Source organism: Podarcis vaucheri, assembly GCF_965113315.1.
Source record: "Podarcis vaucheri genome assembly, chromosome: 17".
NCBI classification, from domain to species: domain Eukaryota; kingdom Metazoa; phylum Chordata; class Lepidosauria; order Squamata; family Lacertidae; genus Podarcis; species Podarcis vaucheri.
This window is the reverse complement of record NC_138755.1, coordinates 12,199,520-12,227,212: the sequence shown is the minus strand read 5'-3', so window position 1 is coordinate 12,227,212 and position 27,693 is coordinate 12,199,520. Positions and strand designations below refer to the sequence as shown.

Here is a 27,693-nt window from a genome sequence, read left to right as displayed (position 1 = left end):
TTTTCTTGAAATTAAAACAACGTCCAAATACTTGTTAAAATATTCAAAAGCTTTAACTTGCAGAAGATATAGCTAAAGAAGGATATATATACACCAATTCCAAGAACCTCCATAACCAGAGAGGGGGTTTATGGGGGCATTCACCCTTCCCTGAATATTGCTGCTATAGTTAATTTAACCAACCCGCCCCCCATTCCACTGTTGCATTTCCTATTTTAAATAATCTTTATTAAAGTTTCAAAAGGTTACTTTAAAACAAAACAGAAAAACAAAAGAAAACACAAAAAACAACAAAAAAGTTCCACCTTTTAGATCTCATTTTCAATAACTTCTTTTCATGACTTCCCCACGCCTCCCCTTATTGTATTCCAACTCCAGTTGTTTGTTCAAACAAGTTTTTATCCTTAGTGTCCTAACCATAATTTGTTAATTTGCTTAACCATAATTTGTTAATATAATTCTATAGTAAGTTTAAGCCTTAATTCATTATTATCCTTATCCTTAATTTAGTTTATTCAGCAATTTTTAAAGTATATACCTTAATCATATATGGGAAAAAAGAAAGAGATATAAAAACAAGAGAAGAGATGCCTTTCCTAAAGTTGTCCCTAATTCCCATCCACGGATTCCCCATTCTTATAATAATAAAGAACATATAACTTTTACACTGCAAAGTAAGAATCAGGCCGCCTTTGGACTTCTAAACCCTCACCCTTCTCTCCCCGGTTTCAGTCCCAAACCAAAGTCCAGTTAGTCCAACTTTTTAGCCTGGTGACCTTACGTCCGAGGCTCTCAAATCTCCCTCAGTCCCTTTCAGCCGGCTTCTTCTGAGGTCTCTCATACTAAGCATCCAAGGTCAAAGAGGTACCTTCTCAGTGCTGACCATGTTTCTTCCAGCCATGCCTACTTGTTTAAAGGTGGAGCTCCAGCTCTGCTTCTTGAGTCTATATGTCCCAAATAGTCCAGCTTTCACCTTGGTCGAATAAGAGTTCATCTTGGCAGGTCTCCGGCTCTCTTTTATCTTCTGTGACATTTCAGCCACCCCTTCTTTCTGCTCCTCCTGTTCAGCAGGTGTCTTTTCCTCCTCTTTAAGTTTTGGTTTCTTTTCTTGTCCAGCTGCCTGTATTTTGAGCATCAAGTCCCTTTCCAACTCAGTAGGTATATTTTCTGTTAACTTCGGTTTTGTGGGACTTGTAGACAAAACATGGCCCTGTTCGCTCATCTCTCGCAGCTTTCCCACGAGAAAGATAAGCTCTTGCAGGTCAGCTCGTATTTCCCGACCTAGTTCCATTCTTGTAATGTCCAAGAATCCCCTCTAGAGGGATTCTGGTTACTTTGTATTCTTTTCCCTTCCGATCCAAAAGTCAGATTTATTTGTATCAGTCTTTCTTTACTTTCAATATTTTGTAACAATATAACCGGTTAAAATTTAAGCTTTCAGTTTTTCCCAACTTTGACAGCTAATTTGACAGCTGTCAAAGGTTTTCTGTAGATCCTCAGCAGGCTCTTTTCACGGGTTACTCCTGGGCTTGAGAAAAGTGGTACTTAATCCAAACAAATAAACTCTTGTCCTCCAGCACCTTAGCTTAGTCCTTTAAATCCGTGGAATTTATATTTTTTATCCAATCACAACAATTCTTCTCGCAACCTTAGTTGACAGGTCCTTGCTTTAAACTGTTTACAATAGGGGGGAGACGGACTTCCCTTTTTTTTCACGTCCCCCGCTCGTGCCAAATCCAAAACCGAATTATTTGTAATCCAATTTCCAAATTACTCACGGGTTGTTGCTCTTGATTTTAAGTCCAAATTTTAGCAGGAAGAAGTCAGCGCTCTCCGACAAATGGCGTGCGGCTTCGCTCGGCAGGGGAAGCAGAAGACTCACAGCACCACGCCACTCCCCGGCACCCGTTCCGTAGCCTTTAAAAAGGCTCCTTCACGAGTCGGGAGGGCGCTAACGGTGCCCGCCGAGTCACCATGTCCACGGGCTCTGTGCCCGTGGTTTTTTAGGGTCCCCGTGTCGCCGGCACGGCAAGACCCAGCCGCCTGTCAAGCCGATTCCCTCCGGAGCTCGGAGGGAATCCGCCATTAGTCGATCGCGCTAACCCGGAAGTCCCACTGTTGCATTTCCTTAAGGAAGAAAACAACACATCAAGAGATCATATAACAACACGACTTCAATTGCAAAGCACATAGTGAACATTTCTCTCCATTCCACGCTGTTAAAAACAGCAGCAACAAAAAGTTTGGGCCGCTCAATATATGTTTAAGATTAACTTGTGTAACTGTATATTGGGTGGGGGGGGGTGGAGAGAGAGAGAAAGAAGTGATGAGACTAGAAACCGAAGCTGAATAAAGTCTGGTGGTCTCTGTACAGGGGCTTAATGAGGCAGATCTCTGCTTCTGTGATATTTCCCCCCTGGATCTGGAGGAAGAGCATCAGATTCCTGCAAGGAAATATTGGTTTGACCTGCCTCTGGACTGTTTTCTTAGCTTCTCTTTCAATTCTTAGGTGGCTCGTTATATTGGGAGCGTGAGGATAAGCCACCTGCAGAAGAGCATCCTTCCTTCTACCCTCGTGCCTCATCATTTGAGGTCGAGATAGCTGCCTATGTGCTCCTTGCACTGCTCACCGGAACCACACCAACTCCAGCACAACTGACAACAGCTTCGCAAATTGTCCTTTGGCTTACCAAGCAGCAGAATCCTTATGGAGGCTTCAGCACCACCCAGGTATAGTAACTCCTGTGCTCTGTCCTCCATCACATGGGCTACAGCCAGGGCTCTGCATACTTGGCAATAAAATCAATCATATATATATATATATGAATAACTCAGAGGAGTTATGAGCTATGCCATGCAGGGCCATCCAAGATGGACAGGTCATAGTGGAAAGTTTTGACTAAATGTGATCCACCTGGAGCAGGAACTGGCAAGCCACTCCAGTATCCCTGCCAAGAAAACTCCATGGATAAAGACAACATATATATATATATATATATATATATATATGCAGGTTTTGGTGTCTTCGGGTGTCTTCCCGTGTAAGAGTCGGGGTGTCTGTGCAACGTTTCGACGAGGTCTCACTCGTCATCTTCAGGCTGGTGCTTTCGGCTTCTTGTTACTGGAACAGAGCAGAGTCTGGTGTTTGAGTTCCTATAAATACTGTTGAGGGGTGTGGTGTATAGCCTCCAACGTTCTGGGCAGAGAGGAAGTTCCTAGATATATATATATATATATATATATATATATATATATATATATATATATATTTGCTTTCGTAGATTTTCACGGGTACAGGAATGCAGGTTTTGGTGTCTTCGGGTGTCTTCCCGTGTAAGAGTCGGGGTGTCTGTGTGACGTTTCGACGAGGTCTCACTCGTCATCTTCAGGCTGGTGCTTTCGGCTTCTTGTTATTGGAACAGAGAGATATATATATATATGCAGTATGCAAATTAAAAGTGAAATGAAAAGAAAAATTAAAATAGGATACCTCCCATTTTTCTCCTCTGAGTACCTTGAGGGAAAGGGAGGGTGCAAATATGGGGAATAAAAACAAATTATTCACCAAGAGAAGCTTTTTGAGATTATGCAAATTTGTATTTTAAAATGGATGTAAAAGTTGTTTGTATTGTCTTCTTTAACTGGGGAAATTGCTCCTGGCTTCAGGGAGACAAGGGTCTTCCATATCACCTGCTACATGAGATCATTTTAAACAGGTGGTTCTGGGGAACAAGTATGAAAACTTCTGTGTGCTGGTTTTTTGTTTTAGTTTTAGTGAGCATAGGTCATTCTTCAGTTTTTGCTATTTAAATCACTAACTAGCTTAAATAGAATACTGAAGGACCTCAGAAAAAATGCACATTAAGTTTGTGAAATTAAGGCCTCCACCTTAGAAGAGGAGGAAACTGGGAAATGGTGCAAAGACGCAATTTTCCATGGAACAATGCTGTTTTATTGCATACATGAGTGGAGAACAAAACAAGAGTCTACGGGATTTTTTTGTTGATCCTAGACCAGATACAGTAATATCCTTTTTTGTTAATGCATCCATAATCAGGAAAAGAAGAAAGAGATATGTAGATTGCTTTTTGTATTGTGCTGTATCCTGGGGTGGAGGGAGGGCATGCTTTTAGTTGCCAGTGTTGAAAATTTCAATTTAAAGATATTAAAAGATAATAAAGGAACCACTCTGGCCTGTAAGAGAAATTTATAAACCTTTCCTACATAGCATTTGAACAAAGCTTTAAGCATCCTTTCGTTGCCACTATTCTCTTGCAGGACACGGTAGTGGCTATACAAGCTTTGGCTCTGTTCAGCCAGTATACTTTCTCTAAGGATGGCCGGAACTCAGTCAGGATCCATTCCAACAAGCCTTTTGAGAGAGTCTTTGAAGTGAACAATGACAATCGCCTATTGCTGCAGCGGACTTCCCTGCCTGACGTTCCAGGGGAGTATACGGTGGAAGTGAATGGCACTGGGTGTGTCTTTACACAGGTAATTGTTGATACACCTTCAGGGCTGTCTTAAGCATATGCAGTGCATATGCAGTGCCGGGGTGCAAAGATCCGCCCGGCGTCCCCCCCCCCGGTTGCCCAGTCCCAGGTGCGCAGGAGGACGGAGCCAGCCGGCTGCCTCAGCGTCTTGCTGGCTCAGTCGCCCCCGAACTCAAGGCGCAGAGCCACATGCAGCAAAAGAGCCTGCCTAACCGATGGGTGGGCTCTTCCCCAGACTCAACTCTCGGGCCCCGGACTCTCAGCCTGGCACCCCTGAGAGCCCAGCGCCCGGGTGCCCCACACCCCTTGCGCCTATTAAGAGCCAGTGTGGTGTAGTGGTTAAGAGTGGTGGACTCGTAATCTGGTGAACTGGGTTCACTTCCCCGCTCCTCCACATACAGCTGCTGGGTGACCTTGGGCCAGTCACACTTCTCTGAAGTCTCTCAGCCTCACTCACCTCACAGAGTGTTTGTTGTGGGGGAGGAAGGGAAAGGAGATTGTTAGCCGCTTTGAGACTCCTTAGGGTAGTGATAAAGCAGGATATCAAATCCAAACTACTACTACTACTACTACTACTACTACTACTCTCCTTCTTCTTCTTCTTCTTCTTCTTCTTCTTCTTCTTCTTCTTCTTCTTCTTCTTCTTCGTCTTTGGGTAAGATGGCTCTGTGCCCCTTGCACACTTGCGAAGACGAAAAGGATTTCAAAGGCCATCTTTTGCTATGTGCACATTATTCCTTATGGCACTAGCAAGGGATGGCAGCAGGATTTCATGAGCCCAGTACACTATATGTGGACTGGGGCCCCTGCTTCACTGGCCTACCCCACAAATCTGTTGATTATGATGTTGTTGTTGTTGTTATTCATAGAACTGTAGAGTTGGAAATGAGCACAAGGGTAATCTAGTCCAACCCTCTGCAATGCAGGGATCTTTTGCCTAACCCACAACCCTGAGATTAAGAGTCTCATAGCGACTGAGCTAAGCAGGCAAGTCATTATGACTAATTTAATTTCTTTACCGCTTTATGTTTTTAAGAGAGAAACCTCAAAGCGGATTACGACACATTGAACGATCCAGAACAGAATGTTACTGAAGAAAGTCAGATATAACGTATACTTTCAAAGCAACATAATTAACAGGAAACTTATCTTAAAGATTCAAAATAAAACAGAATGTCTCTGTGGACACAAATTCTGCTTGCAAAGCTAATTTGGCTTTGTATGAAAGGATAGGTGGTGGTTGGCAGGAACCAAGCAATACTTCTAGGAACTAAAAGAATCTGCAAAATATGTGGACATAGGTGATAACAAGATACACATGACCACCACAGGCAACAATATCTCTCTCATTTACTATCATTTAAGACTCTAAATAAGCTAGTGACTGTCTTCAAGATTATGCCTTTCATACACATTGTGAAGGCCACATTGCCTTGAGTTTATTTTTTCACTCCCCTGTTTTTTATTCCATGTTTTCTAGGCAGTTATGAGATACAACGTCCTTCTTCCCAAAAAGTCTTCTGGGTTTTTCCTCTCTGTGCAGACGGCAAACGTCTCTTGTGGAGACACCTTCCAGGCAAAGTTTGCCATTGTCATCACAGCCAGGTACCTTTTTATCAACCTCGTATGCATAGATTGTATGTGTGTGGAAGGGAAAGAAAAAGAGGTGTAACTTAAAACGACAGTTCCAGAGAGACAGAGCAGAATAGTTCTGCGGCTGCGTACCTTCCTATATGTGCTTCTATTGCCAACCTTTTAAAATGGGTTTCAGTTCAGTAGTCTGGCATGTAAACAATAAGCTGGTGAAGGTTGCAGTCCTGTACATTTAGGCCTAAGCTCCATTGATAACAGGTATTTCTGGGTATGAATGCAGAAGGGATAATTGCAGGGACTATGAATACGGATGGATATGGACAATATGAGTGTGTTGCTGGAGTAACTGGACATGAGAAGGGGTTAATTTCCTTCATGAGCATAATCACCCCACGGATGATGCTTCACTTCATGAGCATAAGCAGCAGAGAGCATTGTTGGCTGCCCACTCTCCACCTTAGAGCAGATTTATGCCACAAGGTGCCATAGGAAGGCACTGGACATAGTAAAAGATCCATCGCATCCTGGTCACTGTCTCTTCGAGCTCTTGCCGTCGGGACGGAGATACAGGTCGATGAAGACAAGAACGAGCCGTCTTAAAAACATCTTCTTCTCCAGAGCGATCTCAGCCCTGAATGGGAAGCCCGGACTTTGAAAGTCATCTAATCTCCCTTGCTGTATTATACTGTATTGTTTAATTAGTGTTTTTATGGAGCAGTCAAGTAATTTCGTTGTCCCTGAAGGGGGCAATGACAATAAAGATATTATTATTATTATTATTATTATTATTATTATTATTATTATTATTATTATCATTATCACCCCCCATGGATGAGCTAATCACAAGTGCAAGATCAGCCAGGCCAGTTGTTATGGTAACGGCCCAGTGCCCCAACTATATCTGTGAATTAATGCATGATGGCTCACTTGCAGAGTCTGTTAGTAGAGTTGTCCAGTGTTACGTCCTGAATTGCTGAAATTATTTAGAGCAAAGGAGGTACTTTGTACTTGTATGTATCTGTATATATCTGTATCTACAAGTTGCATATCTCTACGTCCATAACTGTTTTACTGAGCCTTATCTTCTGCAACAGAAAACTATCTGAACCTTTCTCTGCTTCCATGTAGTGACTGGTACAGGGAACAACTTCCACTGTGTGGGTATCTCACCTGAGATTTCCAACATGTGTGTAATTAACAATTATGACAATGTTTTAGTACCCCTAGGAATTCATCCCAACATCAGATGTATAGACAGCAGCTCCCTCTGTTGTATGTTAGCTATCTAGCTTCCCACAAACCGCACCCCGGTCCCCAATGGGCAGCTGCTGCCACAGTACTGGAGATTGCATTTCCTAGATGTACTGGAGTCATTACTAGCCAAGTAGGCATGGAATGACAGTGGCCAAGGTATTTGAATCTGAAATTACTGCTCTGAGATGGTAAAGGAGCTCCAAGGCATAGACAGAGTACAAACACGCAATTTATAAGCAACAGCATTTTCCCTCTTATCCTCCTGGTGCATTTTACCGCTAAACAATTAAATATATATATTGCACACTGTATCCCAAGATGGCTTTGGTCTAGGGATTCAGATTGACCCAGTCTTCCTTTCCTTTCAGATACACCGGGAAGCGCAATAGTTCCAACATGGCCATCATTGATGTGAAGATGCTTACAGGCATGGTACCTGACCAGGCATCCCTGCAAAAGGTAAATGTAAAAAGTGGAATGGCTTTGGGGGATAGGATTGTGGGGCATTTAAATTTGCAAATGCATCACCTGCCACAAGAGACGGGAGGCTTCGCTTACTGGCTCCCACCAACCTGGCTATGACTACCAATCAGATAATGTGGCCTGTGTGTCAGACAGCCAAAGGTCCATGCCCACACTGGTCAGCTGTACCCTGTCCCTGCAAAAAATGTCAGTTTTTAGTGCTGAATACTGGGGTGTGGAGCAGTGTGACCTTGAGTTGCTTCCAATGAAGTAAAAGGGGGAATGGCTGACTTTCCTCTATGTAGACCCTCCAAGTGTCCCTATTTTCCAGGGACATCCCTAACTCAGAGAAGCTGTTCCGGTTTCTGATTTGATCCCGGAATGTCCTGTTTTTCCTTAGGATGTCTCTATTTTCATTGGAGAAATGTTGGAGGGTATGGAGTTATCCAACCCCAAGCCGTCTGAAGGCAATCCTATATAGGGAAGTTTTAAAAATGTTTAATGTTTTATTATGTTTTTATATATGTTGGAAGCTGCTCAGAGTGCTAGGGCAACCCAATAAGATGTGTGGGGTATAAATAGTAAAATTATCATTATAGAATGGGACGTCCCTATTTGCATAAGAGAAATGTTGGAGGGTACGTTCATGCCCCATCTACCTTTGTAGGGTCCTGTGCCCACCTCCATACACAGCATTGCAACAGATTTTACCACCAGAACTGCTCTGGGAAGGAAGCGGTGAAGGTCGCCCATAACCACAATATGTATCTTTGATGACTGTTACATTCAAAGGAAACAGGCTAAGGGGAATAATCCTACAACTAACTGCATCCTGGTCATTGACTGCAGAGAACTGGCTTCTTCAAACATACAATGTGGCTTTTCAACATTCTAAAATGTAACAGTCTCCACTTGTTCTCTTTCCTTTTCATAAAGATGATCTATAATACATATATTTTATTGTTTCATGATGGATGCATGCATCAATATTATTCCAGCAAAATTTATGGATTTCTTACATCTGTATCTGATTCGTCCCATGTGTCCCTTTTGCGTGCGTGTTCTCCTCATGATACGTTAGAAGTCATTCCATACTCCATCTAGTGTGTCTTCAGATGGCCAGTGAAGGTTGTCATCTTTCCTGTGCTTCCTTGTTCACAGCTTCGTGATGACAGAATTGTGATGAAGGTGGAAAGCAAAGAAAACCATGTCATCATCTACCTGGACTACGTATGTTCTGCTCAGATCTGCCTCTTGTTTTGTGGAGTATTAACTGCCTACAAGACTAATGATTCCCATTGTGCTTTTGTTCCCAGCTCTCATCCAAGGGAATCAGTTTCAGCTTCCTAGTTGCCCAAGACCTTCCAGTTTCAAATATCAAACCAGCCTCGGTGTTCATGTATGACTACTATGAAACAGGTAAAGAAAACTAATATGCCATAGAACAGCCTTCCCTCATCTGATGAAATCTAGATTTTTTCGACTGCCAACTGCCTTCACCCCCAACCAGTGACCATTCTGGCTGGGGCTGACGGGAGTTGTAAACTGAGAGAAAACTTTACTCTATACCTAGGCCTTGGACCTTTAACTATCTGTGGCCTTTTAGAAGTGGGTGGGACGTTTTTAATGTATTTATAGAGGAGTTTTGCTTCTTTGATGTTTGGTTGTAAGTCACTTTGGGTTGCCTTGGGCAAGATATATATTTTTTTAAAATCATATTTATTAAAGTTTCCAGAAATATAGAAATACAAAGAAAAAAGAAAAAGAAGAAAAGATACTTAAAACCTTACTTTCATTGCCTACTTTCTGGGACTCCCCCCCTCCCCCTCCCAACTGTATTCCCCTTTCATTAATTTGGTTCTACAAGCTCTCACTCCCAGTTTGAAACTTAATTTGTTTAACCCACTATCCAAATTGAATTGTACAAATCTTACCACCGTCCCACATTATTAACAAGAAAAGAAAAAAGATTTTCCCCAAGATCCACCCCGGTTCCTTCCACGAATTCCCTTTTTTAAACACGTCCAATCAAAATAAAATGACATACGTAAGTTATATAAAGAAATAGAAAATAAACGATATAAAAAGATTCAAAAGATGGTTACACAGCCTTTGGATTCCAAATCTCCCCCCCCCCCTTCCCCTGGGTTGCCTTGGGCAAGATAAAGCAACTAAAAATAATATTAAGAAATAATAATAATAATCCTCTCAAGATTTTATTTTCATTTTTTAAATTGAAAAAAAAATAACATTAGAAGGCATCAGGTCTGTGTGTGGTAGAATTAATTTGCCATAAAGCACCTGGGATGGTCAAATAATCAAATTCCTATTACTTTCTCTGCTACAGATGAAATTGGGATTGCTGAATACAAGTTCCCTTGCCATGCTGAAGATCCTTGAACCCTTTGGATAATCTGGAGAAAGTAAGTTGGAAGACATGAGTATCAAACTTGGAAACAGAAGTGAGACGATCGTTATCCTATCTGGTGACTGGGGATGGGGAGAAAGGCGGTGAAGAAGATGGTTTCATAGAAAGGACCAAGCAATGGTCTTCTGTGTGTTACAGTTGGTCTTCTCTAAAAGCCATAAAAAGTATTTACTTTTTCATTTACAGTCATGGAAGGAGTAGACACTCGTTGGCCTCAGAAATTAAAAGTGCTAGAAGACATTCACATCATAGCTTCAACGCAAAAAAGATGAGGGAATGATTTCACACTCCAGACATCTTTCACTCATAAGGCATCCTTGCAAAGGAATTTCAAAATTGCATGACATTCTGAACCAAAATGTATTGGGAAGTTTGATTCTGTATGTTTAGCATTCAGTCAAGAATAGCATAACATCCTTCTCTGGGAAGGGGAATAGTGGTTGCAGAGTGCCCCTGTTTGCCTCACTGAGGGACAAATTATGGTATATATTTTTTGTTAGAAGATCAGCAAATTCCCATTTGAGTTATTTGAGAACTCTTGGGTGGATGCCATCTGGACTCGGCAATTTGTCAGTTTTCATTTTGTTTATTAGGCCTAAAACTTTATCTCTTGTCACCACCACCTTCCTCAGTTCCTAAGACTAACTTTCTTGCAAAAGTTATTTCAGGTACTGGGATCTGCCCTATATCTTCCGTTGTGAAGACAGGTGCAAGGGAAGTTTCCCTCTTCTTGAAAGCAATGTTCTCCTTCTGCGAGACTCTCATTCTCCCTGATAGCAGGGGAGCTATCATTGTGGGAGTGGGGCACAGCTATAATGTCCCCCCAAGGCCTCATCCACCAACCTCTCTGCCTCTCTTAGCTCTTCTAGGTCTGCCACCTTGGCCTTAAGGTAACAAATTTGTTCCTGGAGAGCCAGGAGCTCATTGCACCCTGTACACACTCATGACTTCTGTCAAACAGGGAGATAAGTTGTACATGTGACAGACAATGCAAAACACTGGAAAGCCTTTATGCCCCTACTGGCATTCTAATTGCCTAGTTGTTTTTGTAGTTTAAGTTGCTTTATTTAGAGCTTGGGTTTTCTGTAAGTCAATGAAGGGAGGGGCAGAATGACATGACCTGGCCTCTTCTCTCTTTTCACACACATCTGCTTAACTTGCCTTGCTGCTTTGCCAGGGGGGTCTCCCTGTAGCTTATGGATCAGGTTCCCACTAGCTTGCTCTAAATTTATACACCACCTGGCTAGTTCCTTTAGTTTAGAACTAAAGTGATATTTCTGTAGTTTTACTCTGATCATTGTTCCCAAGTGTCATATTTCAGTGTCTAAAACTAAGGCATCAAAGAGTAGCCTATGGAAGTTGAGCCATTCATCGTTTTAAATTGGGTTAATTAATGGTTTATTTTGTTTGTTTCTGCAGGACAAAGTTATGTCATCATGAAAATATATTCCTCAATTAAGTCTGCAATCATCCTAAGGGAGGTGTTCAGGGAGAATCATATTTGTTAAACTCTTAGGTCTTGGAAGAAAATCACTAGAAAATACACCTTTCAACTGAGAATTCTGCCACTCATTTCAATGAGAGGCTGTTTCATCAGTTCTTTGCAATAAAATCTTGTGATTATGAAGAGTGCCTTGCCTGCTCATTTTAATCTCCAATGCTGATGGTCCAGACTCTGTTTACACTGGGTGGATTATATAAGACCTGGTATAGGATAGCACCCTGGTATAGGATAGTTGGACACAGGTGGCGCTGTGGTCTAAACTGTGGAGCATTTTCGGCTTGCCGATTGGAAGGTCGGCAGTTCAAATCCCCGCGACAGAGTGAGCTCCCATCGCTCAGTCCCAGCTTCTGCCAACCTAACAGTTTGAAAGCATGCCAGTGCAAGTAGATAAATAGGTACTGCTGTGGCAGGAAGGTAAATGGCGTTTCCATACGCTCTGGCTTCTGTCACGGTATCCCGTTGTGCCAGTAGCAATTTAGTCATGCTGGCCACATGACCCGGAAAGCTGTCTGTGGAAAAATGCCAGATTCCTCGGCCTGAAGTGAGATGAGCACCACACCTCATAGTAGCCTTTGACTGGACTTAAACATCCAGGGCCCTTTACCTTTACCTTTTTTACCTACTACCCACCTTCCTTAACATTTGGTACCCTCCGGACATTCTAGACTATAACTTCCCTGTTCAAACCTCAATTCAGCCACAAATTCATTGGATAGCTTTACCCCAACCCAGTGCTTTTCTTCTAGAAAGAAAAGGTGCCAGTGCTGTGCACCCTTGAGTACCACCAGAAAAAAGCATTTCCCCAACCTAATATGGAAATCCTGATGGTGGGCTATCTTACAATTTGTGTGAACCACTTGGAGCAAAAAATTTTGCAGCCGGCCCAGCCGTTATGTGCGTTAAGGCCAGCACCAGGGGCAGAGGAGCCGGCACTGAATTTGGCCAAGATGTCTCCAATTTCAGGTGAGATTTCATCAGAAACCAGCGAGATCTCACCTGAAATCAGTCCCAATGCTGGCGCCACTTCTTGAAGGTGGCAGGGCAGGTGACACAGGTGGCAGATGCAGTGGCAGGGCGGTGCTTCCTATTTGGCCTCAAGCAGCAAAATGGGACATGCCTCCCCTGAGCTGATATAAAACCCGACTCCCATCTTGGTTCTGAATGGAGAAAATTCTGATAAGGAGCCAAAGCATTTGACTGACAGGTGAGGCTTTGGGGTCTGGCCTACTGTCTCTTCAGGCCATGCTCTCGTCACCAGCCACACTAATGGAACACTCTTGCAGGCCTCACGGCCTCCTCCGGCACTGGAGCAGCTACGCAGCATTCCTGGGAAGGGGTCCTGGTGTTCTGGGACTCACAGCTGCTCTCTTGTGAGCACCCAGTATAGCAGAGTAAAAACAGTGCAGACGGGATACCGTGACAGAAGCCAGAGCGTATGGAAACGCCATTTACCTTCCTGCCACAGCAGTACCTATTTATCTACTTGCACTGGCATGCTTTCAAACTGTTAGGTTGGCAGAAGCTGGGACTGAGCGATGGGAGCTCACTCTGTCGCGGGGATTTGAACTGCCGACCTTCCAATCGGCAAGCCGAAAATGCTCCACAGTTTAGACCACAGCCTAGTTTATTTCTACTAATTACAGAATAAAGAACATAACAAACACGTATGAGAGGAGCAGCCCTCGTACATACATCCTGTCTCGTCGCAAGACAGAGCAGAAAGAAAAAATACATCATCAACCTTTATTATGGTCCAGAGACCCAACAAATTGTTCAGGTTAAACAAGCATTTTGTTCAGAATAAAGGGATCATTAGTTCTTGCAGGTTGAGAGGAGTTCCCTACCAGGACAGACTTTGTGTGCTCAAGACATCGATTCCATAAAACATATTTTGTTGCACAGTGCAAAATATGAGCAAGCCAGGGCTGAACTGATATTACCCTTGCTGGTACCTTTCCCGGGAAAATCAGAGGCTCACTATGTCAGGTTCCTATTGGAAGACTGGACAAACGCTAGAACATTAGCAGTGGCAAAGTTTTTATCGGTGGTTGCAAGAAAAAATACAATAGTACCAGAGGCAGAAGTCACACAAACTGGCTTCCTTTCTCATGGAACAGAAAGTAAACATGAATCAGATGATCCTTGCAATGGCAGGAGTGAAATGCCACAGCTGCCTTCGAAAAGCAGCATTTCCTCATTTGCTCTGACAACAGTTGACCTCCATAAAGAAGTAAGGGCAGCAACTGACTGAGGAAATGAGGAATTTCTGCTTCAGAAACAGAAACATGACTCTTGTTGTTGCCAGGATGAGTTGATGGAACCACTGAACCACCATACTAATATAAAGGACAGGGCATTTTGTGTTATGGCACCCATACTTCTCTCCATTATAGTCTCACCTTGCCACCCTCACTAAGGCAGCTACAGATTTTGTCCTTCCTCTGCAGACCCCTCCAATCTCAGTTGCGGTTAGAGCATTTCCTGGACTAGTATGTGCAAATAATAATAATAATAATAATAATAATAATAATTTATACCCGCCCATCTGGCTGAGTTTCCCCAGCCACTCTGGGCGGCTCCCAATCAAGTATTAAAAATACAGCATTAAATATTAAAAACTTCCCTGAACAGGACTGCCTTCAGATGTCTTTAATAATAATAATTGAATAAGCAACAGCTGTGTTTCCTTTCATGAGAACGGCAGCAACTTCATAAAACAAAAGCTAACAATTTTGAGTTTCTAGTTCATGACCATAATCTGAGCACGTTCTTTAGGGGAAATGCTGATTTAAGAAAAGAAGGAGCTAGAATTATGTAGGAGAAAAGCAATGGTTGAGAAGAGGAAGGGGAAGGAGAACCCCGTGCTAAACTTTTGAGCTGCTTGGCGTGAGAAAAGTGCGATATAAAAACGCGAATACGTTATTCATTTAAATCTTATTTATTAAATTTGTATACACCGCCCTTCATCCAAGGGTCGCCGAGGCGGCTTGCAGCATTTAAACACCAAAAAGCGCGTAGCATAATAGCGAACATGACAATAACACACTGCGCAGCATTTTATTTATCCCATTCATTTAATAAACAGTCAGATATTCAAAATCTGAAGGGGAGGGAGGGGGGCCTCGTGACTATCCCGTGACAGCCGCTGAAGAGCCAATGAGAGCCGCCCTCGCCTTCAATCTCCCTCCTCCTTGTCGTCGTCGAGATCTACTTAAAGACCAAGAACTGGAACGGAGGCGGGTTGGGCCCCGAGTCGCCTGTCACGCCGAAGCCCCTCCCCGAACCCGCTCCTCCGCCTCTCATTGGTCATGTTGCAAGCACGGGAAGGCGGGGCCGGAGGTAGGTGAAGGCGAAACGACTCGGCAAGCCGCTTCCACCCGATTGGACCAAAACCGCCCCTTACCCCGCTTCCTCCTTCCGGTCGACAAGAGGATGAGCCTTCGGCTGTACGGCCCGAGCTGCTGCTTCCTCTTCCGCTTGTGTAGCATGACTGGTCACGAGCCGCCCTCCTCTTCCTCCTCCTCCGGGCTCCGGTAACGGCTTCGGGGGCCGGCGACAGGCGCGGGGAGGAAGGCCGAGACGCGACGTCGAGCGCCGCACTGGGCCGCCGGGGCAGCCCCAGGTGACGGCGCCGCTCCGTGACCCTACTCCCCATCTCCCCTCAGCCGCACCTCGCTTGCTGCAGGCTCCGGGGGACGAGAGAGGTGAGGGGGCGGAGGGCATGTGGGACCCCCCCCGCCCCCTCCTCCGAAAGCTACGGCCTCGCCCCCCCCTTTGAAGAAGCCTGGCGGCGGCAGTCGAGTTGTGGAAATGGCGGGGCTTTTTAGGGACATGGGGGGTGAGGGGGGGTCAGGGAAGGGCTTCGCAGGGGTGAGGTAGAGCAGGGGTGAGGTAGAGGCGCCCGGCGCCTGCCATGCCGAAGGGCGAACCCGTCGCAGGGACACGCGCGCTTTTCGTCACGTCTGCACGCGAAGCGGGGCGGACACGTGAGCCGCAGGCAGGTGGGGGTACCAGTGGCGCTTTCCGCGTGGCGCTCTGCCCCCGCAACTCGAGTGACGGGAACGAGGCCTCCTCAGCAGTTTCGTCCCACCCCCGCCGCCACCTGTATGCGGCTCTTTCCAAAGCTCTCTCCACCCCTCTCTGGCACAGATTCTTTGCAATTCTGAGCGCAAGGGCTGCCTCCTCCGCGCCTAACCCCAAATCCCTAGGATTTAATGTTTCAAATGGTGCATCCCCGAAACATCCATTTCGGGCTATCAAGGGTGAGAGTGGATTCTCAGTAACTGAGAAGATGTTGACTTTTCCTGGACTGATCTTTCAAAGCCCACACCCAGAGTTAGAGCAGAGAGAGTCTTCCAAGGTGAATTTTTCCAACATGAAAGGCTACGCTCAGGACCTGAGCAAGATGACTCTGCAATGGGCAATTTCGCCAAAATGGAGCTTTCAAGTATACGAATATGTATTAAAATTTATCAACAAAGTCAATGGCATTTTATGAGCTGCTTAAATTTGGCCGTGCTGTACCCGTCCTTAGAAAGAAGGTGACTATTCATGCATCAAAGACATTAAGCCAGCCTTCGTTCGCAGAATACATTCGCAGAAATTATCGTGCAGCCCACCTACATTTGGATGGCTTGAAATGCAAAACAAAAAAGCAAAATGCACCTACTGACTGATTTCTAAAAGCTTCCATGTGTGGTCTGAGTGAATCATCATTTATGAGATGCTCACTTCTTGTTTTAATGATTAACAACATAAAAATAGCATATGACAATGCAGAATTAACAGTTTCTGAGAGTGGTTTGAGATGAGCCATAACGATAGTAAGAAACACTGAATAGAAGATGTTCTTCATACATTTCAAATAGAGGATGTGAAACATATTTGTTGGGGGAAATAAGGGTTCAGCCTATTGAGAGGATCCAGTTGGCTGCTCCTGCCTTAAAGTAGTGAATTTCCTCTCTCTCAGTGCCAAATTATTGCAGGTTGTCATTTATGTGAGACTAGTATCCCAGTTGTCTCTTAATTCAGGACTGTGAGATTGCTTATAGAATGTCCACCTTTCCATGTAAAAGCTATAATGAAAAAGTAGACATTGATTGTTCAATTGAGCTCTGCAACTCAGGTTTCATATGTCAGGCTGCCATATTAACGCCTTGTCTACATCTGTTTTTCATCACCTGCCCTTACTCTAGACAACTGCTTGTAGAATGTTCCTGGCTCACCCTTGCTTCCATGCTGTGCTGCTAGCCCTCATAACCACTGTGATGGCAAAGGACAATGAATGTGATCTACTTGGGGAGGAACGCAGTGAATCCACAAAAGAAAAGAAGCTGCTGGAGAGGTTGACGCCAATTTTCGGCAGAAGGTACAGTGCCTGTGGCTGATTGACTTGTTGGGGTGGCTTCAGTGTAGGCGATGTCAGGAGCAATTGCTCAAGAGGGATTTTTGAGTCACTGCCCTTGGGGAATATCCAACCACCTTAGCTACTCGTCAGGCCCAGCTAGTGTCAACAAGTGATTCTCATAAGAATTCTACTTGCTCATACCGATTGCATTCCTGTTGTGAAAAGATGGCTGCTGAAGGAGTTTATTCTCCCCCCCCCCAATAAAATTAACAGCTCATTGGCAATATTCTGTTGTTCATGAGGCCTTGTGGACATCTGGTATAGATACTTAATGCCCTTACTAAGTCTCCGATATAATCTCCAGATGTTTTGGGACTACAATTTCCATCATCCCTGACCACTGGTCCTGTTAGCTAGGGATGATGGGAGTTGTAGTCCCAAAACATCTGGAGGGCCAAGTTTGGCCATGCCTGAAACAGCACCTCTGTTCTTGCACTACTTGAATAGTTTCCCCACCAATCCGCATTACAAAATCTACAAAAGGAAATATGCAGATATTCATTATTGACACCTGGGTGAGCAGCCTGGGAAGATTAGGCATTAACTCAGCTTTTGGTCTCCAGCTACTTGGTGTGGCACCAATCCCAACTGGGTTGGGAAGAGTCACAGCTGTAATCCCTAAGGAGGCCAAACTCTACTGACTAGATTTGAGGGGTTTTATGGTGTTGAGTCATTGGAACAGACTGGGGATGCTGCTGGTCTCTTGTCCACCCCATTGCATGGCACTTCCTTTGCTAACCTGAAGGTTACCTTGAGCATGGTGGTGGAGAATCCTTCCAGAGTGGTGCCACGTACCTTCAACACCCACTCCAATTCAGCCTCCAGTGAACTAGCTTGGGACCTCATGGCCACCTGGACAACCATAGATTTGTCCTGATCAATCAGTGGTGCAACCCATGTGTCCAAACAAACGTACTCTGGACCTGGTCTTTGCAACAGAGAGGGATAGCTTGGTTCAGTTGATTGTGGGGTTTGTAATGAGGCCGTTGTCCTGGATGGACCATTTCCTGATATGGTTTGGATTCCCTCTGATTGTATTACCCATAGGGATGGAGGGCCTATTGAGATGGTCCACCCTGGAGACTAATAGACTCACAAAGGTTCCTGAATACTTTGGGGGATTTTCCAGCTGAGATGGCTGGCACTCCTGTTGAGGCTCTATTCTTGCTGTAGAACAGCAAGATGCACTGGGCCATAAACACAGTTGCTTCAGGGGTCATCATTGCAACTGGTGAGCATGTCTGGTATACCAGGGAACTGCATGATTAAACAGGAGCAGCAATGGCTAGATTGTAAATAGTGCAAATCCCAATGCAACACTGACCAGATAAAGGCAAGAGTACTTGGTCATGCATACCGCATGGCAGCGGTGACGGCAAATAAAGTGTGCCTCTCTGCCACCAGAGCCTCTTCAGTCCAGCAGGGCTGTTTCGGGTGGTGAATAAGCTGATTACATCTGCCCAACATAGGGTATCTCTGAAGTTCTGGGCACCAATTATAGCAATGCCAGATGACCATCTAACTCAGGATTTGTTGGCTCAGTGGAGAAGCTGGTTATAGGAGTTTGGCTGACTGACCCTTGCCCATCATGTCTTACACAGCTATCCAGAGGGGATTGGTGGAGTGGACTCAAGGATTGATCAGTTCCTTACTGCAGAAGCGGGGTGTGCTGCCTGCCTTGAAGGACCAGAAGTGTTACATTACAATTGCCTGTTCACAATCTTGGGCAAGATTCTTGAGAGGCTGGCGGCAAGCCACCAGCAGGCATTATTGGAGGAAGTAGATTAATCCGAACTGATTTCAAACTGGCTTCAGGCCCAGAGACAGGCATTTGGGGGATGGCTGGATGTGAGTTTTCTGTATCCAAAGCTGTATTGTTTTACTTAGATCAGTGTCTTCAGCTTTTGGATTTTAAATACAGTTGTATTTTAATTTGTATTCCCCACCCTGGGACTTCTTGTAATGAGCAGGTAACAAATAGTTGTTGTTTTTTTTAAAAAAAATGGAGATACAGCTGATCTCCCTTTTTTCATGCCTCAGGATTTGGGGTGTTTCTCATTCACTTTAGAGCAGAATTTGTAGAACATGATTTTTTTTTAAAGTTTGTGAAAACCTCTCCTAATGGAATTTGGAATGAAAGAGGGTTGGCTGGTATAGATGCTCCTTCGTTTGAGTGAGAAGGACTATTGTTAGGATCCCCACCACCCCTGCAAATGTGTGAGCACCAATGTTTGTAAGGCTTCACTCTGTGGCATCTCCCTCTGCAGTTTTGAAGTTGAAGGTGAAGGTGAGAGTGAAGGTGAGAAATACACCTACAAGTTTCGGGTGTGTCGAAATGCTAGCAATAAGACCAATTCTGGCCTGGTGCAGATCAACAATAAGCAACAGACAATGGTGTTGGGACGAATCAACGAAACCCATCTTGCCAGTGGAAGTAAGATACATTTATCCTTCAACAACTCTTATCCATTGCTCTTCCAATACCACACATGCCTCACAGGGTGTCTTGGTTTTCTGTCTTGGCAGGTTCATGGATTTTACTGACCTATAAGGGGGGAGACCCCTATACTAGCCACTGTGGGAAGGAGCCGAGAAAAGCCATAGTAATGATCACCTGCAACAAGAAGACACTAGCAGTGAGTAGCTACTGGAAAGGGTTATTAAAAAATAATTCCAGGGTATATTGGCCAATGGTTAGGAGTCACCCCTCATTACATTACCTCCAGTACTAATCACGCTGAATAATTTAAGAGCTGAATTACATGCTTGGAAAATGAGATTTTTCAGCTTGGCAGGAATACCACTATGCTTGAACTTGTATGTTGGTGGGAGGGGAAAGGCTGCTCACTTAGAAAATGAACACATTTTGAAGAAGGGTAAAGGGACCCCTGACCATTAGGTCCAGTCGTGACCGACTCTGGGGTTGCGGCGCTCATCTCGCTTTATTGGCTGAGGGAGCCAGCGTACAGCTTCCAGGTCATGTGGCCAGCATGACCAAGCCACTTCTGGTGAACCAGAGCAGCGCATGAAAATGCCGTTCACCTATTTATCTACTTGCACTTTGACGTGCTTTCGAACTGCTAGGTTGGCAGAAGCAAGGACCGAGGAATGGGAGCTCACCCCGTCGTGGGGATTTGAACCGCCAACCTTCTGATCAGCAAGTCCTAGGCTCTGTGGTTTAACCCACAGCGCCACCCGAAGAAGGGTAGTCCAGGGCTTTTGGGAGGGCTGGGAAGTTCCTGTTGCAAAGAAAAAGTCAAACACAGAGCCTCCTACTAGCATTTTAAAGTACAACCCAGGAAGCCTACAGCATATATTTATCTGAACAATGTATCTCGCTCACTCAGAAGTGGGAGGTGGCACTGTTAGATGGTTCTTGAAGAAGATGAAGGACACTGGCGAGCATAGATCTCTGGGGAAGGACGGAACTTTGTCCCTTGTATATATTTAAGGTGATAGATGTATTTTACTGGGCTTCCATGAGTCTGCTATCTTCCCATAAACAGAGTGGTTTCACCATGGTGTCAGAAGAACGAGAAAAGATGGAGGAATGCTTCTACCTCTTTGAATTAGAGAGCAGCTTGGCCTGCCCTCCAGAAGACGCTCACTTAAGTATTGGCTCTATATTGCTCATTACGTAAGTTTGTCTAAAAGTTTTAATACTCCATCTAGTTTAGCAATTTCCAGGGTAGCTTATATGCATATTCTTTTTAAACAAATAAAATGGGATTGAAAAATGAAGATAACAGTTAAAACTGAGCAGCATCAGAGCAACTTGAGAGATAAAAGCTATTCTGATAATACAATTTAATAGTGCCTGGTTTCAACAATAAGTTCTTTACTTGGTGCCAGAAAGACATGAGATTTGGTACCAACATCCTGGTGTATATGTGTACAATCTTAAGGCCTGTACTTTGGACTAGTTGAAATTTCAAATGTGTCCCCCCATTCAGTGCATCATGGCAGTGTAAGTTGTATGCCACCAGTTCATGAATAGTGGCTGTTTCTTTTCGGGTGGGAAGGTGGGCAACAGACTTAGAACGTAGACGGCACTTCATGCCATAAAAAGGTACAGCTTCCAGGTCATGTGGCCGGCATGACTAAGCCGCTTCTGGCGAACCAGAGCAGCGCACGGAAACGCCGTTTACCTTCCCGCCAGAGCGGTACCTATTTATCTACTTGCACTTTGACGTGCTTTCGAACTGCTAGGTTGGCAGGAGCTGGGACCGAGCAACGGGAGCTCACCCTGTCGCGGGGATTTGAGCTGCCGACCTTCTGATCGGCAAGCCCTAAGCCCATTAGGTCCAGTCATGACCGACTCTGGGGTTGCAGCGCTCATCTCGCTTTATTGGCCGAGGGAGCTGGCGTACAGCTTCCGGGTCATGTGGCCAGCATGACTAAGCCACTTCTGGTGAACCAGAGCAGCGCACGGAAACACCGTTTACCTTCCTGCCAGAGCAGTACCTATTTATACTTGCACTTTGACGCCATAGATGCCACTTAAAGGCTAGATCTTAAAAGCATTCAAAGCTGCAAAGTGCAACCCCATCTAAAATTGGCTGGGAACTACCTCTCAAAACAGGCACACACCCTACCAACAAGTATCTTCACTTTCTCAGGACTTGGCGAGAAAGTATTCCAGATTTTCAAAGTATGTCACCTGGCAGTTCAGTACAGATTTTAAACAGAATTGGGGACAAAGTTTGAAGAGTACATGTGGTATCGGACATTAGTATTCCATGCCGCCCTTGTCAACTGAGCATACAAGGTAGAAATGAAACAGTGGAACACATTGTCCTCCATTACAGAAGGGTGCCATGGTGCTGTTCCCTACTTTTAGTGCCTTATTAGAAAGGGTCTAGAAAAGTAATCTGCTGAAAGTTTATCCACGAGACACTTTTCTGTAAATGTGATTCCACAGAATCAGGTTTTGTATTGAGCATAGGGTGAATGAAATAAAGGTCTTTGGCCATGGGGAATGGAAGGTTTATCCCAAGGCAGTTGCTTTAAGACAAAAGAATACATATGTAGTTAGGGGCACTGGCTTCCTGATAAGTATTTAGGCAGGCATGACAGTATGGTGTGTGTTTATATCAGAGCTTTCCAAACTTTTCACGTTGGTGACACACTTTTTAGACATGCATGATTTCACGACACAGTAATTCAGTTTTACTAGCAAACCAGAGGTTAAACTAACCCCTTTCCAGCCCCGGGAGGAGTGCGGGGAGCATTTGTGGGACACACCTACACACTGCAACCAACACACTAACTTGTCACGACGCACAGTCTAGAAAGCTCTGGTTTATATTATACATGTGACAAATGCCCTGGGCCTTGCAATTTCATAGATGCACAGGAGAGCCTAAATTACTGCTGTTTAGACATGAATTATAAGCACAGCTTCTGATTGGGCTTCAGCAAATCTCACAAGATGTTGGAAGATTTGGATGTTACAAACGGATACAGTGGTACCTCGGGTTGCAAACTTAATTTATTCCGGGGGTCCGTTCTTAACCTGAGGCGCGGTTTCGCTAATGCGGCCTTCTGCTGGCGCACGATTTCCGTTCCCATCCTGGGGCAAAGTTCGCAGTCTGGAGCAACTACTTCCAGGTTAGCCGAGTTTGTAACCCGAGGTACCACTGTACAGGGAAATAAACTTGCACAAATGTCCTCAAATGTAGCCTGCAATTTAGTTTCCCTAAAGTGTACCTATTTTCCTCCCCATTTCTGGGCAAATAATTTGCCTGCCATATTGATTCCTAATCCCCATTCCCTTCCCATATTTTATGCTGCTGTGTATACTCAGTGTGATACCTAACAACCATTAAGCCTAAAGTTGTGCACATTGGGCTCTCCTCTGGTTGCTCAAAATTAGAATTTGACTAGACGCTTTAGGAGTAACACATATTACACCATAAAGGTTGGAATCTCATATGCCAACCAGCCTCATTATAAGTTCTTAAGCGGTTTGTAATAGAACATCAACATGTTCTGAGTTTTATTAGAAATCATCATAGCTTTTGCCTTCCTGGTTTGTTTGTATTTTGACATTCTCTTTCAGGCTTGCTCCATTGGTTGCAGTGTACCTCATTGGGGGATTTCTTTACCAGCGTCTGCTGGTGGGAGCAAAAGGCATGGAGCAGTTCCCCCACTTGGCCTTCTGGCAAGATCTGGGCAACCTAGTGGCAGTAAGTGGCAAAACAGACAAATTCGTACAGCAGCAAGGGGCAACCTGCGATTCTTCCAGAGTTTGCATCTGATATCATGCACACAAGCTGCGTCTACCTGTGGCACAGGAAAGGTATACAGTGGTACCTCGGATTAAGTACTTAAGAACCTGAAACTGTTCTTAACCTGAAGCACCACTTTGGCTAATGGGGCCTCCTGCCGCCACCATGCGATTTCTCTTCTGATCCTGAAGCAAAGTTCTTAACCCGAGGTACTATTTCTGGGTTAGCGGCGTCTGTAACCTGAAGCGTCTGTAACCTGAGGTACCACTGTATGCGCATTCAGGCATTTTGATGAATCTTGTTTTAACATCTTGTTTTAAGCAGGCCCGGGTAACCTCCAACCTGTGGACCAATCATAGCCCACAAAGCCATTTTCCTCATGACATCAGCTGATGTGTGGGAGGATGGGATTGAATTCTGACAAACACCATCCTGATTCAGGAGCTGGTTTGCATCAGAATCTCCTAAAACGAAGGACTTTCAAACAGCCCTGTGCTGTTCTTTGAAGTCCTGACAATTTGGGTTTCAAAGCACAGCATCACCTGACACCATAGTGATGCCCACCTGTCGTATTCAGCCCTCCAAGGGAAGGAGATAAAAATGGCCCCTAGACAGAAAAGGTGCCCCCACCCCCATGTAAAGAAGCCACAGTGAAGCTTGGGGACCCAGCTTGTTACAATTTTTAAAGTGCCATTTAGTATGATGTCTAATGCCAGACTGTGATTAATCTCTACCTTTTTGATAAAAGCCACTCTCAGAGCCATGGTTTGAAATTGCATTGTGTCAACTAATAATTTGAGATTACCCAGTTTGCATTCGGACAAAATGATATACTTAATACTTAATCAGATGGAAGCAGAGCCTTTCAGTTCCTTGCAGCTGCACTGAACGAGAGGGAGTGCATGAATTGAAAGTTTGTTCTGGCTAAATAAACAGATTTATTGCGTTGTCCAAATATAGCTATTATTTTTGTTGGAGATTGCAGCTAATAAATTCCTGTCAACAGGCTTCCCTTCAGAGTTGTCTGGGAGGCACAGCCTAGGCTTGTTTCCTTGTGGGAACTTCTGAGCTGACACTCTCAAGCTAAGCTTTTACTTACTACAGATAGGTAGCCGTGTTGGTCTGCCATAGTCAAAATAAAAAAATTCCTTCCAGTAGCACCTTAAAGACCAACTAAGTTAGTTCTTGGTATGAGCTTTCGTGTGCATGCACACGAAAGCTCATACCAAGAACTAACTTAGTTGGTCTTTAAGGTGCTACTGGAAGGAATTTTTTTACTTTTACTTACTAGTTGCCTATGCAAAGCCTTTGATGTGCTTTAGGTACGGCAGTTGTGCTTATTTGGCTGCCACGCCTTTCTATAGTCCCTTCAGCATTGAAGTCCTCAAATCATGCTAAGAGGTGGAATCTGGATGGAGACAGAGGTTCATGCTGCAATCGCTATTCGGGGTCTGGCATTTGTACATTAACCTGTGTGTGTTTACAGGATGGCTGTGATTTTGTGTGCCGGTCGAAACCAAGGAATGTACCAGCTGCGTATCGTGGTGTTGGCGATGACCAACTAGGGGAAGAGTCTGAAGAGCGAGATGACCATTTGCTACCAATGTGATCTTTTGTTTCTTGTCCTTCCCTGTTTGTTCACATAAGCGGGTGTCACCTGGTCGCTTCCCCCTCATCTTTCTTGTGATCACCCCTTAAGCTGCTTGCTTTTTACCATGGCTGCCCCGTTTTTCCTCTCCTGCTATGAATGAGTACTGGGACTGGGGCTTTTATGAATGTAAAAATCTGTGGCAACAAACTTTGAAATAGGGGGACTGGGCAGAGCCCTGAAGGGCAAATGCTTCTCTAGATTGCCTGCTGAGGCTGACTTTCCCCAGCTTATGAAGAAGTGTTTGTAGGTTTGGAGTGGAGCAGCAAGGGGAACTTCAGTATGTGAAGTTAAAGGGAAGAACCTGAAGGTGCAGGGAAATACTAGTAGCCTTGGGTATGGGGTGGGTGGGTAGAGTGGCTGGGATTGAGTGCTTTTACATATTTTGTATGGGCTTTATTCTACAAAACACTGGATTTCTATTTTCAATTATTCATTTGTACATTTTTCTTGAAAGGTGAGGGAGCTTTCCTTGCATTTTCAGATTCACCCTTTTAAGATGCAGTAGACAGACAGTCTGGAGACTTCCATCTTAAAGTATGAATTAAAAGTAGATTTGAGGTCTTCTTTTTTCCCCAGTCACTGGTCCATGATGATGGCAATAATATGTATATTTTGCTATATGGCCTGAATTGAAATAGAGGTGGAGACTTCAGAGGCAAAGAGGAAAGAGTGTTTATTAAAACAGCAGGTGCACCTGAGTGGAGTCCCTGCATTATCACTCCCTTTAAATGCTTTACGAGAAAGAGGAATTATCTAGCTTTAGTTGTATATGTGCTTATGGCGGAGGTTGAAAAATATAAGGAGACCAGTCTTCTTAGTAGTTCAACGGGGGAATAAGGAATGAAAGTCTGTCTGGGTGGTTAGTCAACACCTTAGGTTTTTTGACATAGCCACAAAAACCTATGGAATAAACTTTTATCCTTCCAGACTAGTGCAAACATCACTGCTGGTCTGTTCTCAGTAGGGATGTTAATCTAAGCTGCACCTTCATCTGCTTCCTGGAGGGATTGGGACATGATAGGTCTGTTGTTTTAAGAGATTGCTTTCTCTACTTGGTGCATGCTATGCTATCACCTACTGAAGAGATCAGAGCTGCAGCTCAAAAATATTCCTTACTTTTGAAGATAAGCCATTTACAGTTCAAAGTCTCCTGAATTCACTAGTAACACCAGCTATCTCTTGTGAGGAATAATACATTTACTTTGTAGGGAGAGCTGGTGGTTCAAACTGAGCAGCAATCTGTGGGGTACACAGCAGGGCAAAATCTCTCCTTTTCTGACTCGAGCAGTGATCAGCTCTCCTGCTGGAATGAAATTAGATAAACAAAGCTGCATCAAGTGTCTCAAGTTCCCTCCAACAGGGATAAGGTCACTGCAATGGTCACTTTTTCATGGTGGTGTTTAAATAACTTTGTACAAAGACACAACTTTAAAATTAAAATGGCTTGAAGCCCTGAACTGTGTGTTTGTGAGTTAATCATAGACATGCTGATGGGAGTTGGAATTTAACAACATGGAAGGGCTGGAGGTTCCCCTCTCTTAAGTCAAAGAAAGCTGCAGCAAATTAACCTCGTCAAATACTACTTTCCTGTTCTTCCTGCTCTCCCAGCCACACAAGGAGAGGGAACATAGCTCAGTAATCAAACACAGAACTTGGCTGGAGAGTGCTTAAATGTCAGTTACCTGTATCTCTAGTTTAGAATTCAAGGACTGGGAATATCAACTACTGTATTGGCCCGAATATAAGCCGCACCTGCAAATAAGCGGCACCTTTAAAATTGATGGGGGGAGGAGGAAAAATGACAATACCCAGGCTGCTTCCTTGGTTGGGGAGGACACCACTTTGCTGACAGCGCAAGGTCATGAATAAAAGCCACACTTTTAACTTTTCACTGTCTGAATTTTTTTTTTTGGGGGGGGGGAGTGCGGCTTATATTCAGGCCAATGCTGTGCTTCACATAAACATGCTGTCAAAGGCCACCTCAGCCACACCTTTTTGCTTAGTGCTATAGCATTATTTAAGCTATTCTTGTAGTTAAGAAGTATGAACCAGCACACACAATGAGATGGCTGCTGCTTCCCCCACCCTTCCTATAATAGCTATTATAATCTCTTCAATTCACATTAAAATGGTGATCACTTTTAACTAATGGCACAGGAAATCCGAGCACATTTGACTCTCCAGAGTACTCGAGAGAGTCTATACTCCTTGTGGTTAAAAGCTCTCATTTGTTAGTGATATTAAACTTTGTGTTCAGATTTGGGTCATTTTGGAAAACAAAAAACGTATTGGGACCCCTAGTTAGACCACCAAGCCCCACATACCATCCTGTATCTGACATCATGGAGTCTTAAAACCCAAACATAGTACTTTACAAAATCCAACAATCAGCTGCCCATCAGTGCTTTTCAGGTTGATTTCAAACCTTGTGGGCAAAAACTGCTTGCTTGATGTCACTGTGACATCAAATAACAGGTGGACAATCCATGTCAAACTTGGGGCAGGAGGTGGGGAAGATCGCCTGGTGCTATGGAAGGAAACTTGATTGAGCCAACAGCCCAGAAAGCTAAGGCATGAATCTCAGCTGGTAGGCATGAAGTAATACTGCCAAAACTCTGGTTCCCTCTAGTGGGCTTTAAAAGGCCGTTTGAGTTGTGAAAATGCTACATAC

General features: G+C 44.3%; 2 protein-coding genes across 6 annotated transcripts in view; both read left to right on the top strand.

Moving 5' to 3' along the window:
- LOC309521745 (ovostatin-like) overlaps positions 1-11,859 on the top strand; it is a 54,706-nt gene extending 42,847 nt beyond the window's left edge. For all 3 annotated transcript variants that reach the window (XM_082204547.1, XM_082204548.1, XM_082204549.1), the window contains 8 exons: positions 2,510-2,730; positions 4,279-4,494; positions 5,974-6,098; positions 7,709-7,799; positions 8,964-9,032; positions 9,119-9,221; positions 10,150-10,225; positions 11,650-11,859. In XM_082204547.1, the coding sequence (XP_082060673.1) occupies positions 2,510-2,730; positions 4,279-4,494; positions 5,974-6,098; positions 7,709-7,799; positions 8,964-9,032; positions 9,119-9,221; positions 10,150-10,202 (878 nt within the window). In that variant the 3' untranslated portion in view covers positions 10,203-10,225; positions 11,650-11,859. The remainder of the gene's footprint in view (positions 1-2,509; positions 2,731-4,278; positions 4,495-5,973; positions 6,099-7,708; positions 7,800-8,963; positions 9,033-9,118; positions 9,222-10,149; positions 10,226-11,649) is intronic.
- Positions 11,860-14,875: 3,016 nt separating this feature from the next.
- M6PR (mannose-6-phosphate receptor, cation dependent) lies at positions 14,876-26,479 on the top strand. 3 transcript variants are annotated; one of them, XM_082205128.1, is made up of 7 exons: positions 14,876-15,073; positions 16,930-17,102; positions 19,409-19,575; positions 19,668-19,777; positions 20,648-20,778; positions 23,203-23,329; positions 24,858-26,479. In XM_082205128.1, exons 1-7 carry the CDS (start codon positions 14,891-14,893, stop codon positions 24,978-24,980), a joined length of 1,014 nt encoding a protein of 337 aa, XP_082061254.1. In that variant the 5' UTR covers positions 14,876-14,890; the 3' UTR covers positions 24,981-26,479. The 3 variants fall into 3 exon arrangements, with proteins under 3 accessions (XP_082061254.1, XP_082061255.1, XP_082061256.1); XM_082205129.1 differs by lacking the exon at positions 14,876-15,073 and adding an exon at positions 15,170-15,356; XM_082205130.1 differs by lacking the exon at positions 14,876-15,073 and adding an exon at positions 15,415-15,438.
- The last annotated feature ends 1,214 nt before the right edge of the window (positions 26,480-27,693 follow it).

Coding starts and splice junctions, on each gene's coding strand:
- M6PR (XM_082205128.1), top strand. CDS start 14,891: ATGAGAGCCGCCCTCGCCTTCAATCTCCCTCCTCCTTGTCGTCGTCGA. Junction 17,103..19,408: donor ACGCCAATTTTCGGCAGAAG/GTACAGTGCCTG, acceptor CTCCCTCTGCAG/TTTTGAAGTTGAAGGTGAAG. Junction 19,576..19,667: donor AACCCATCTTGCCAGTGGAA/GTAAGATACATT, acceptor CTGTCTTGGCAG/GTTCATGGATTTTACTGACC.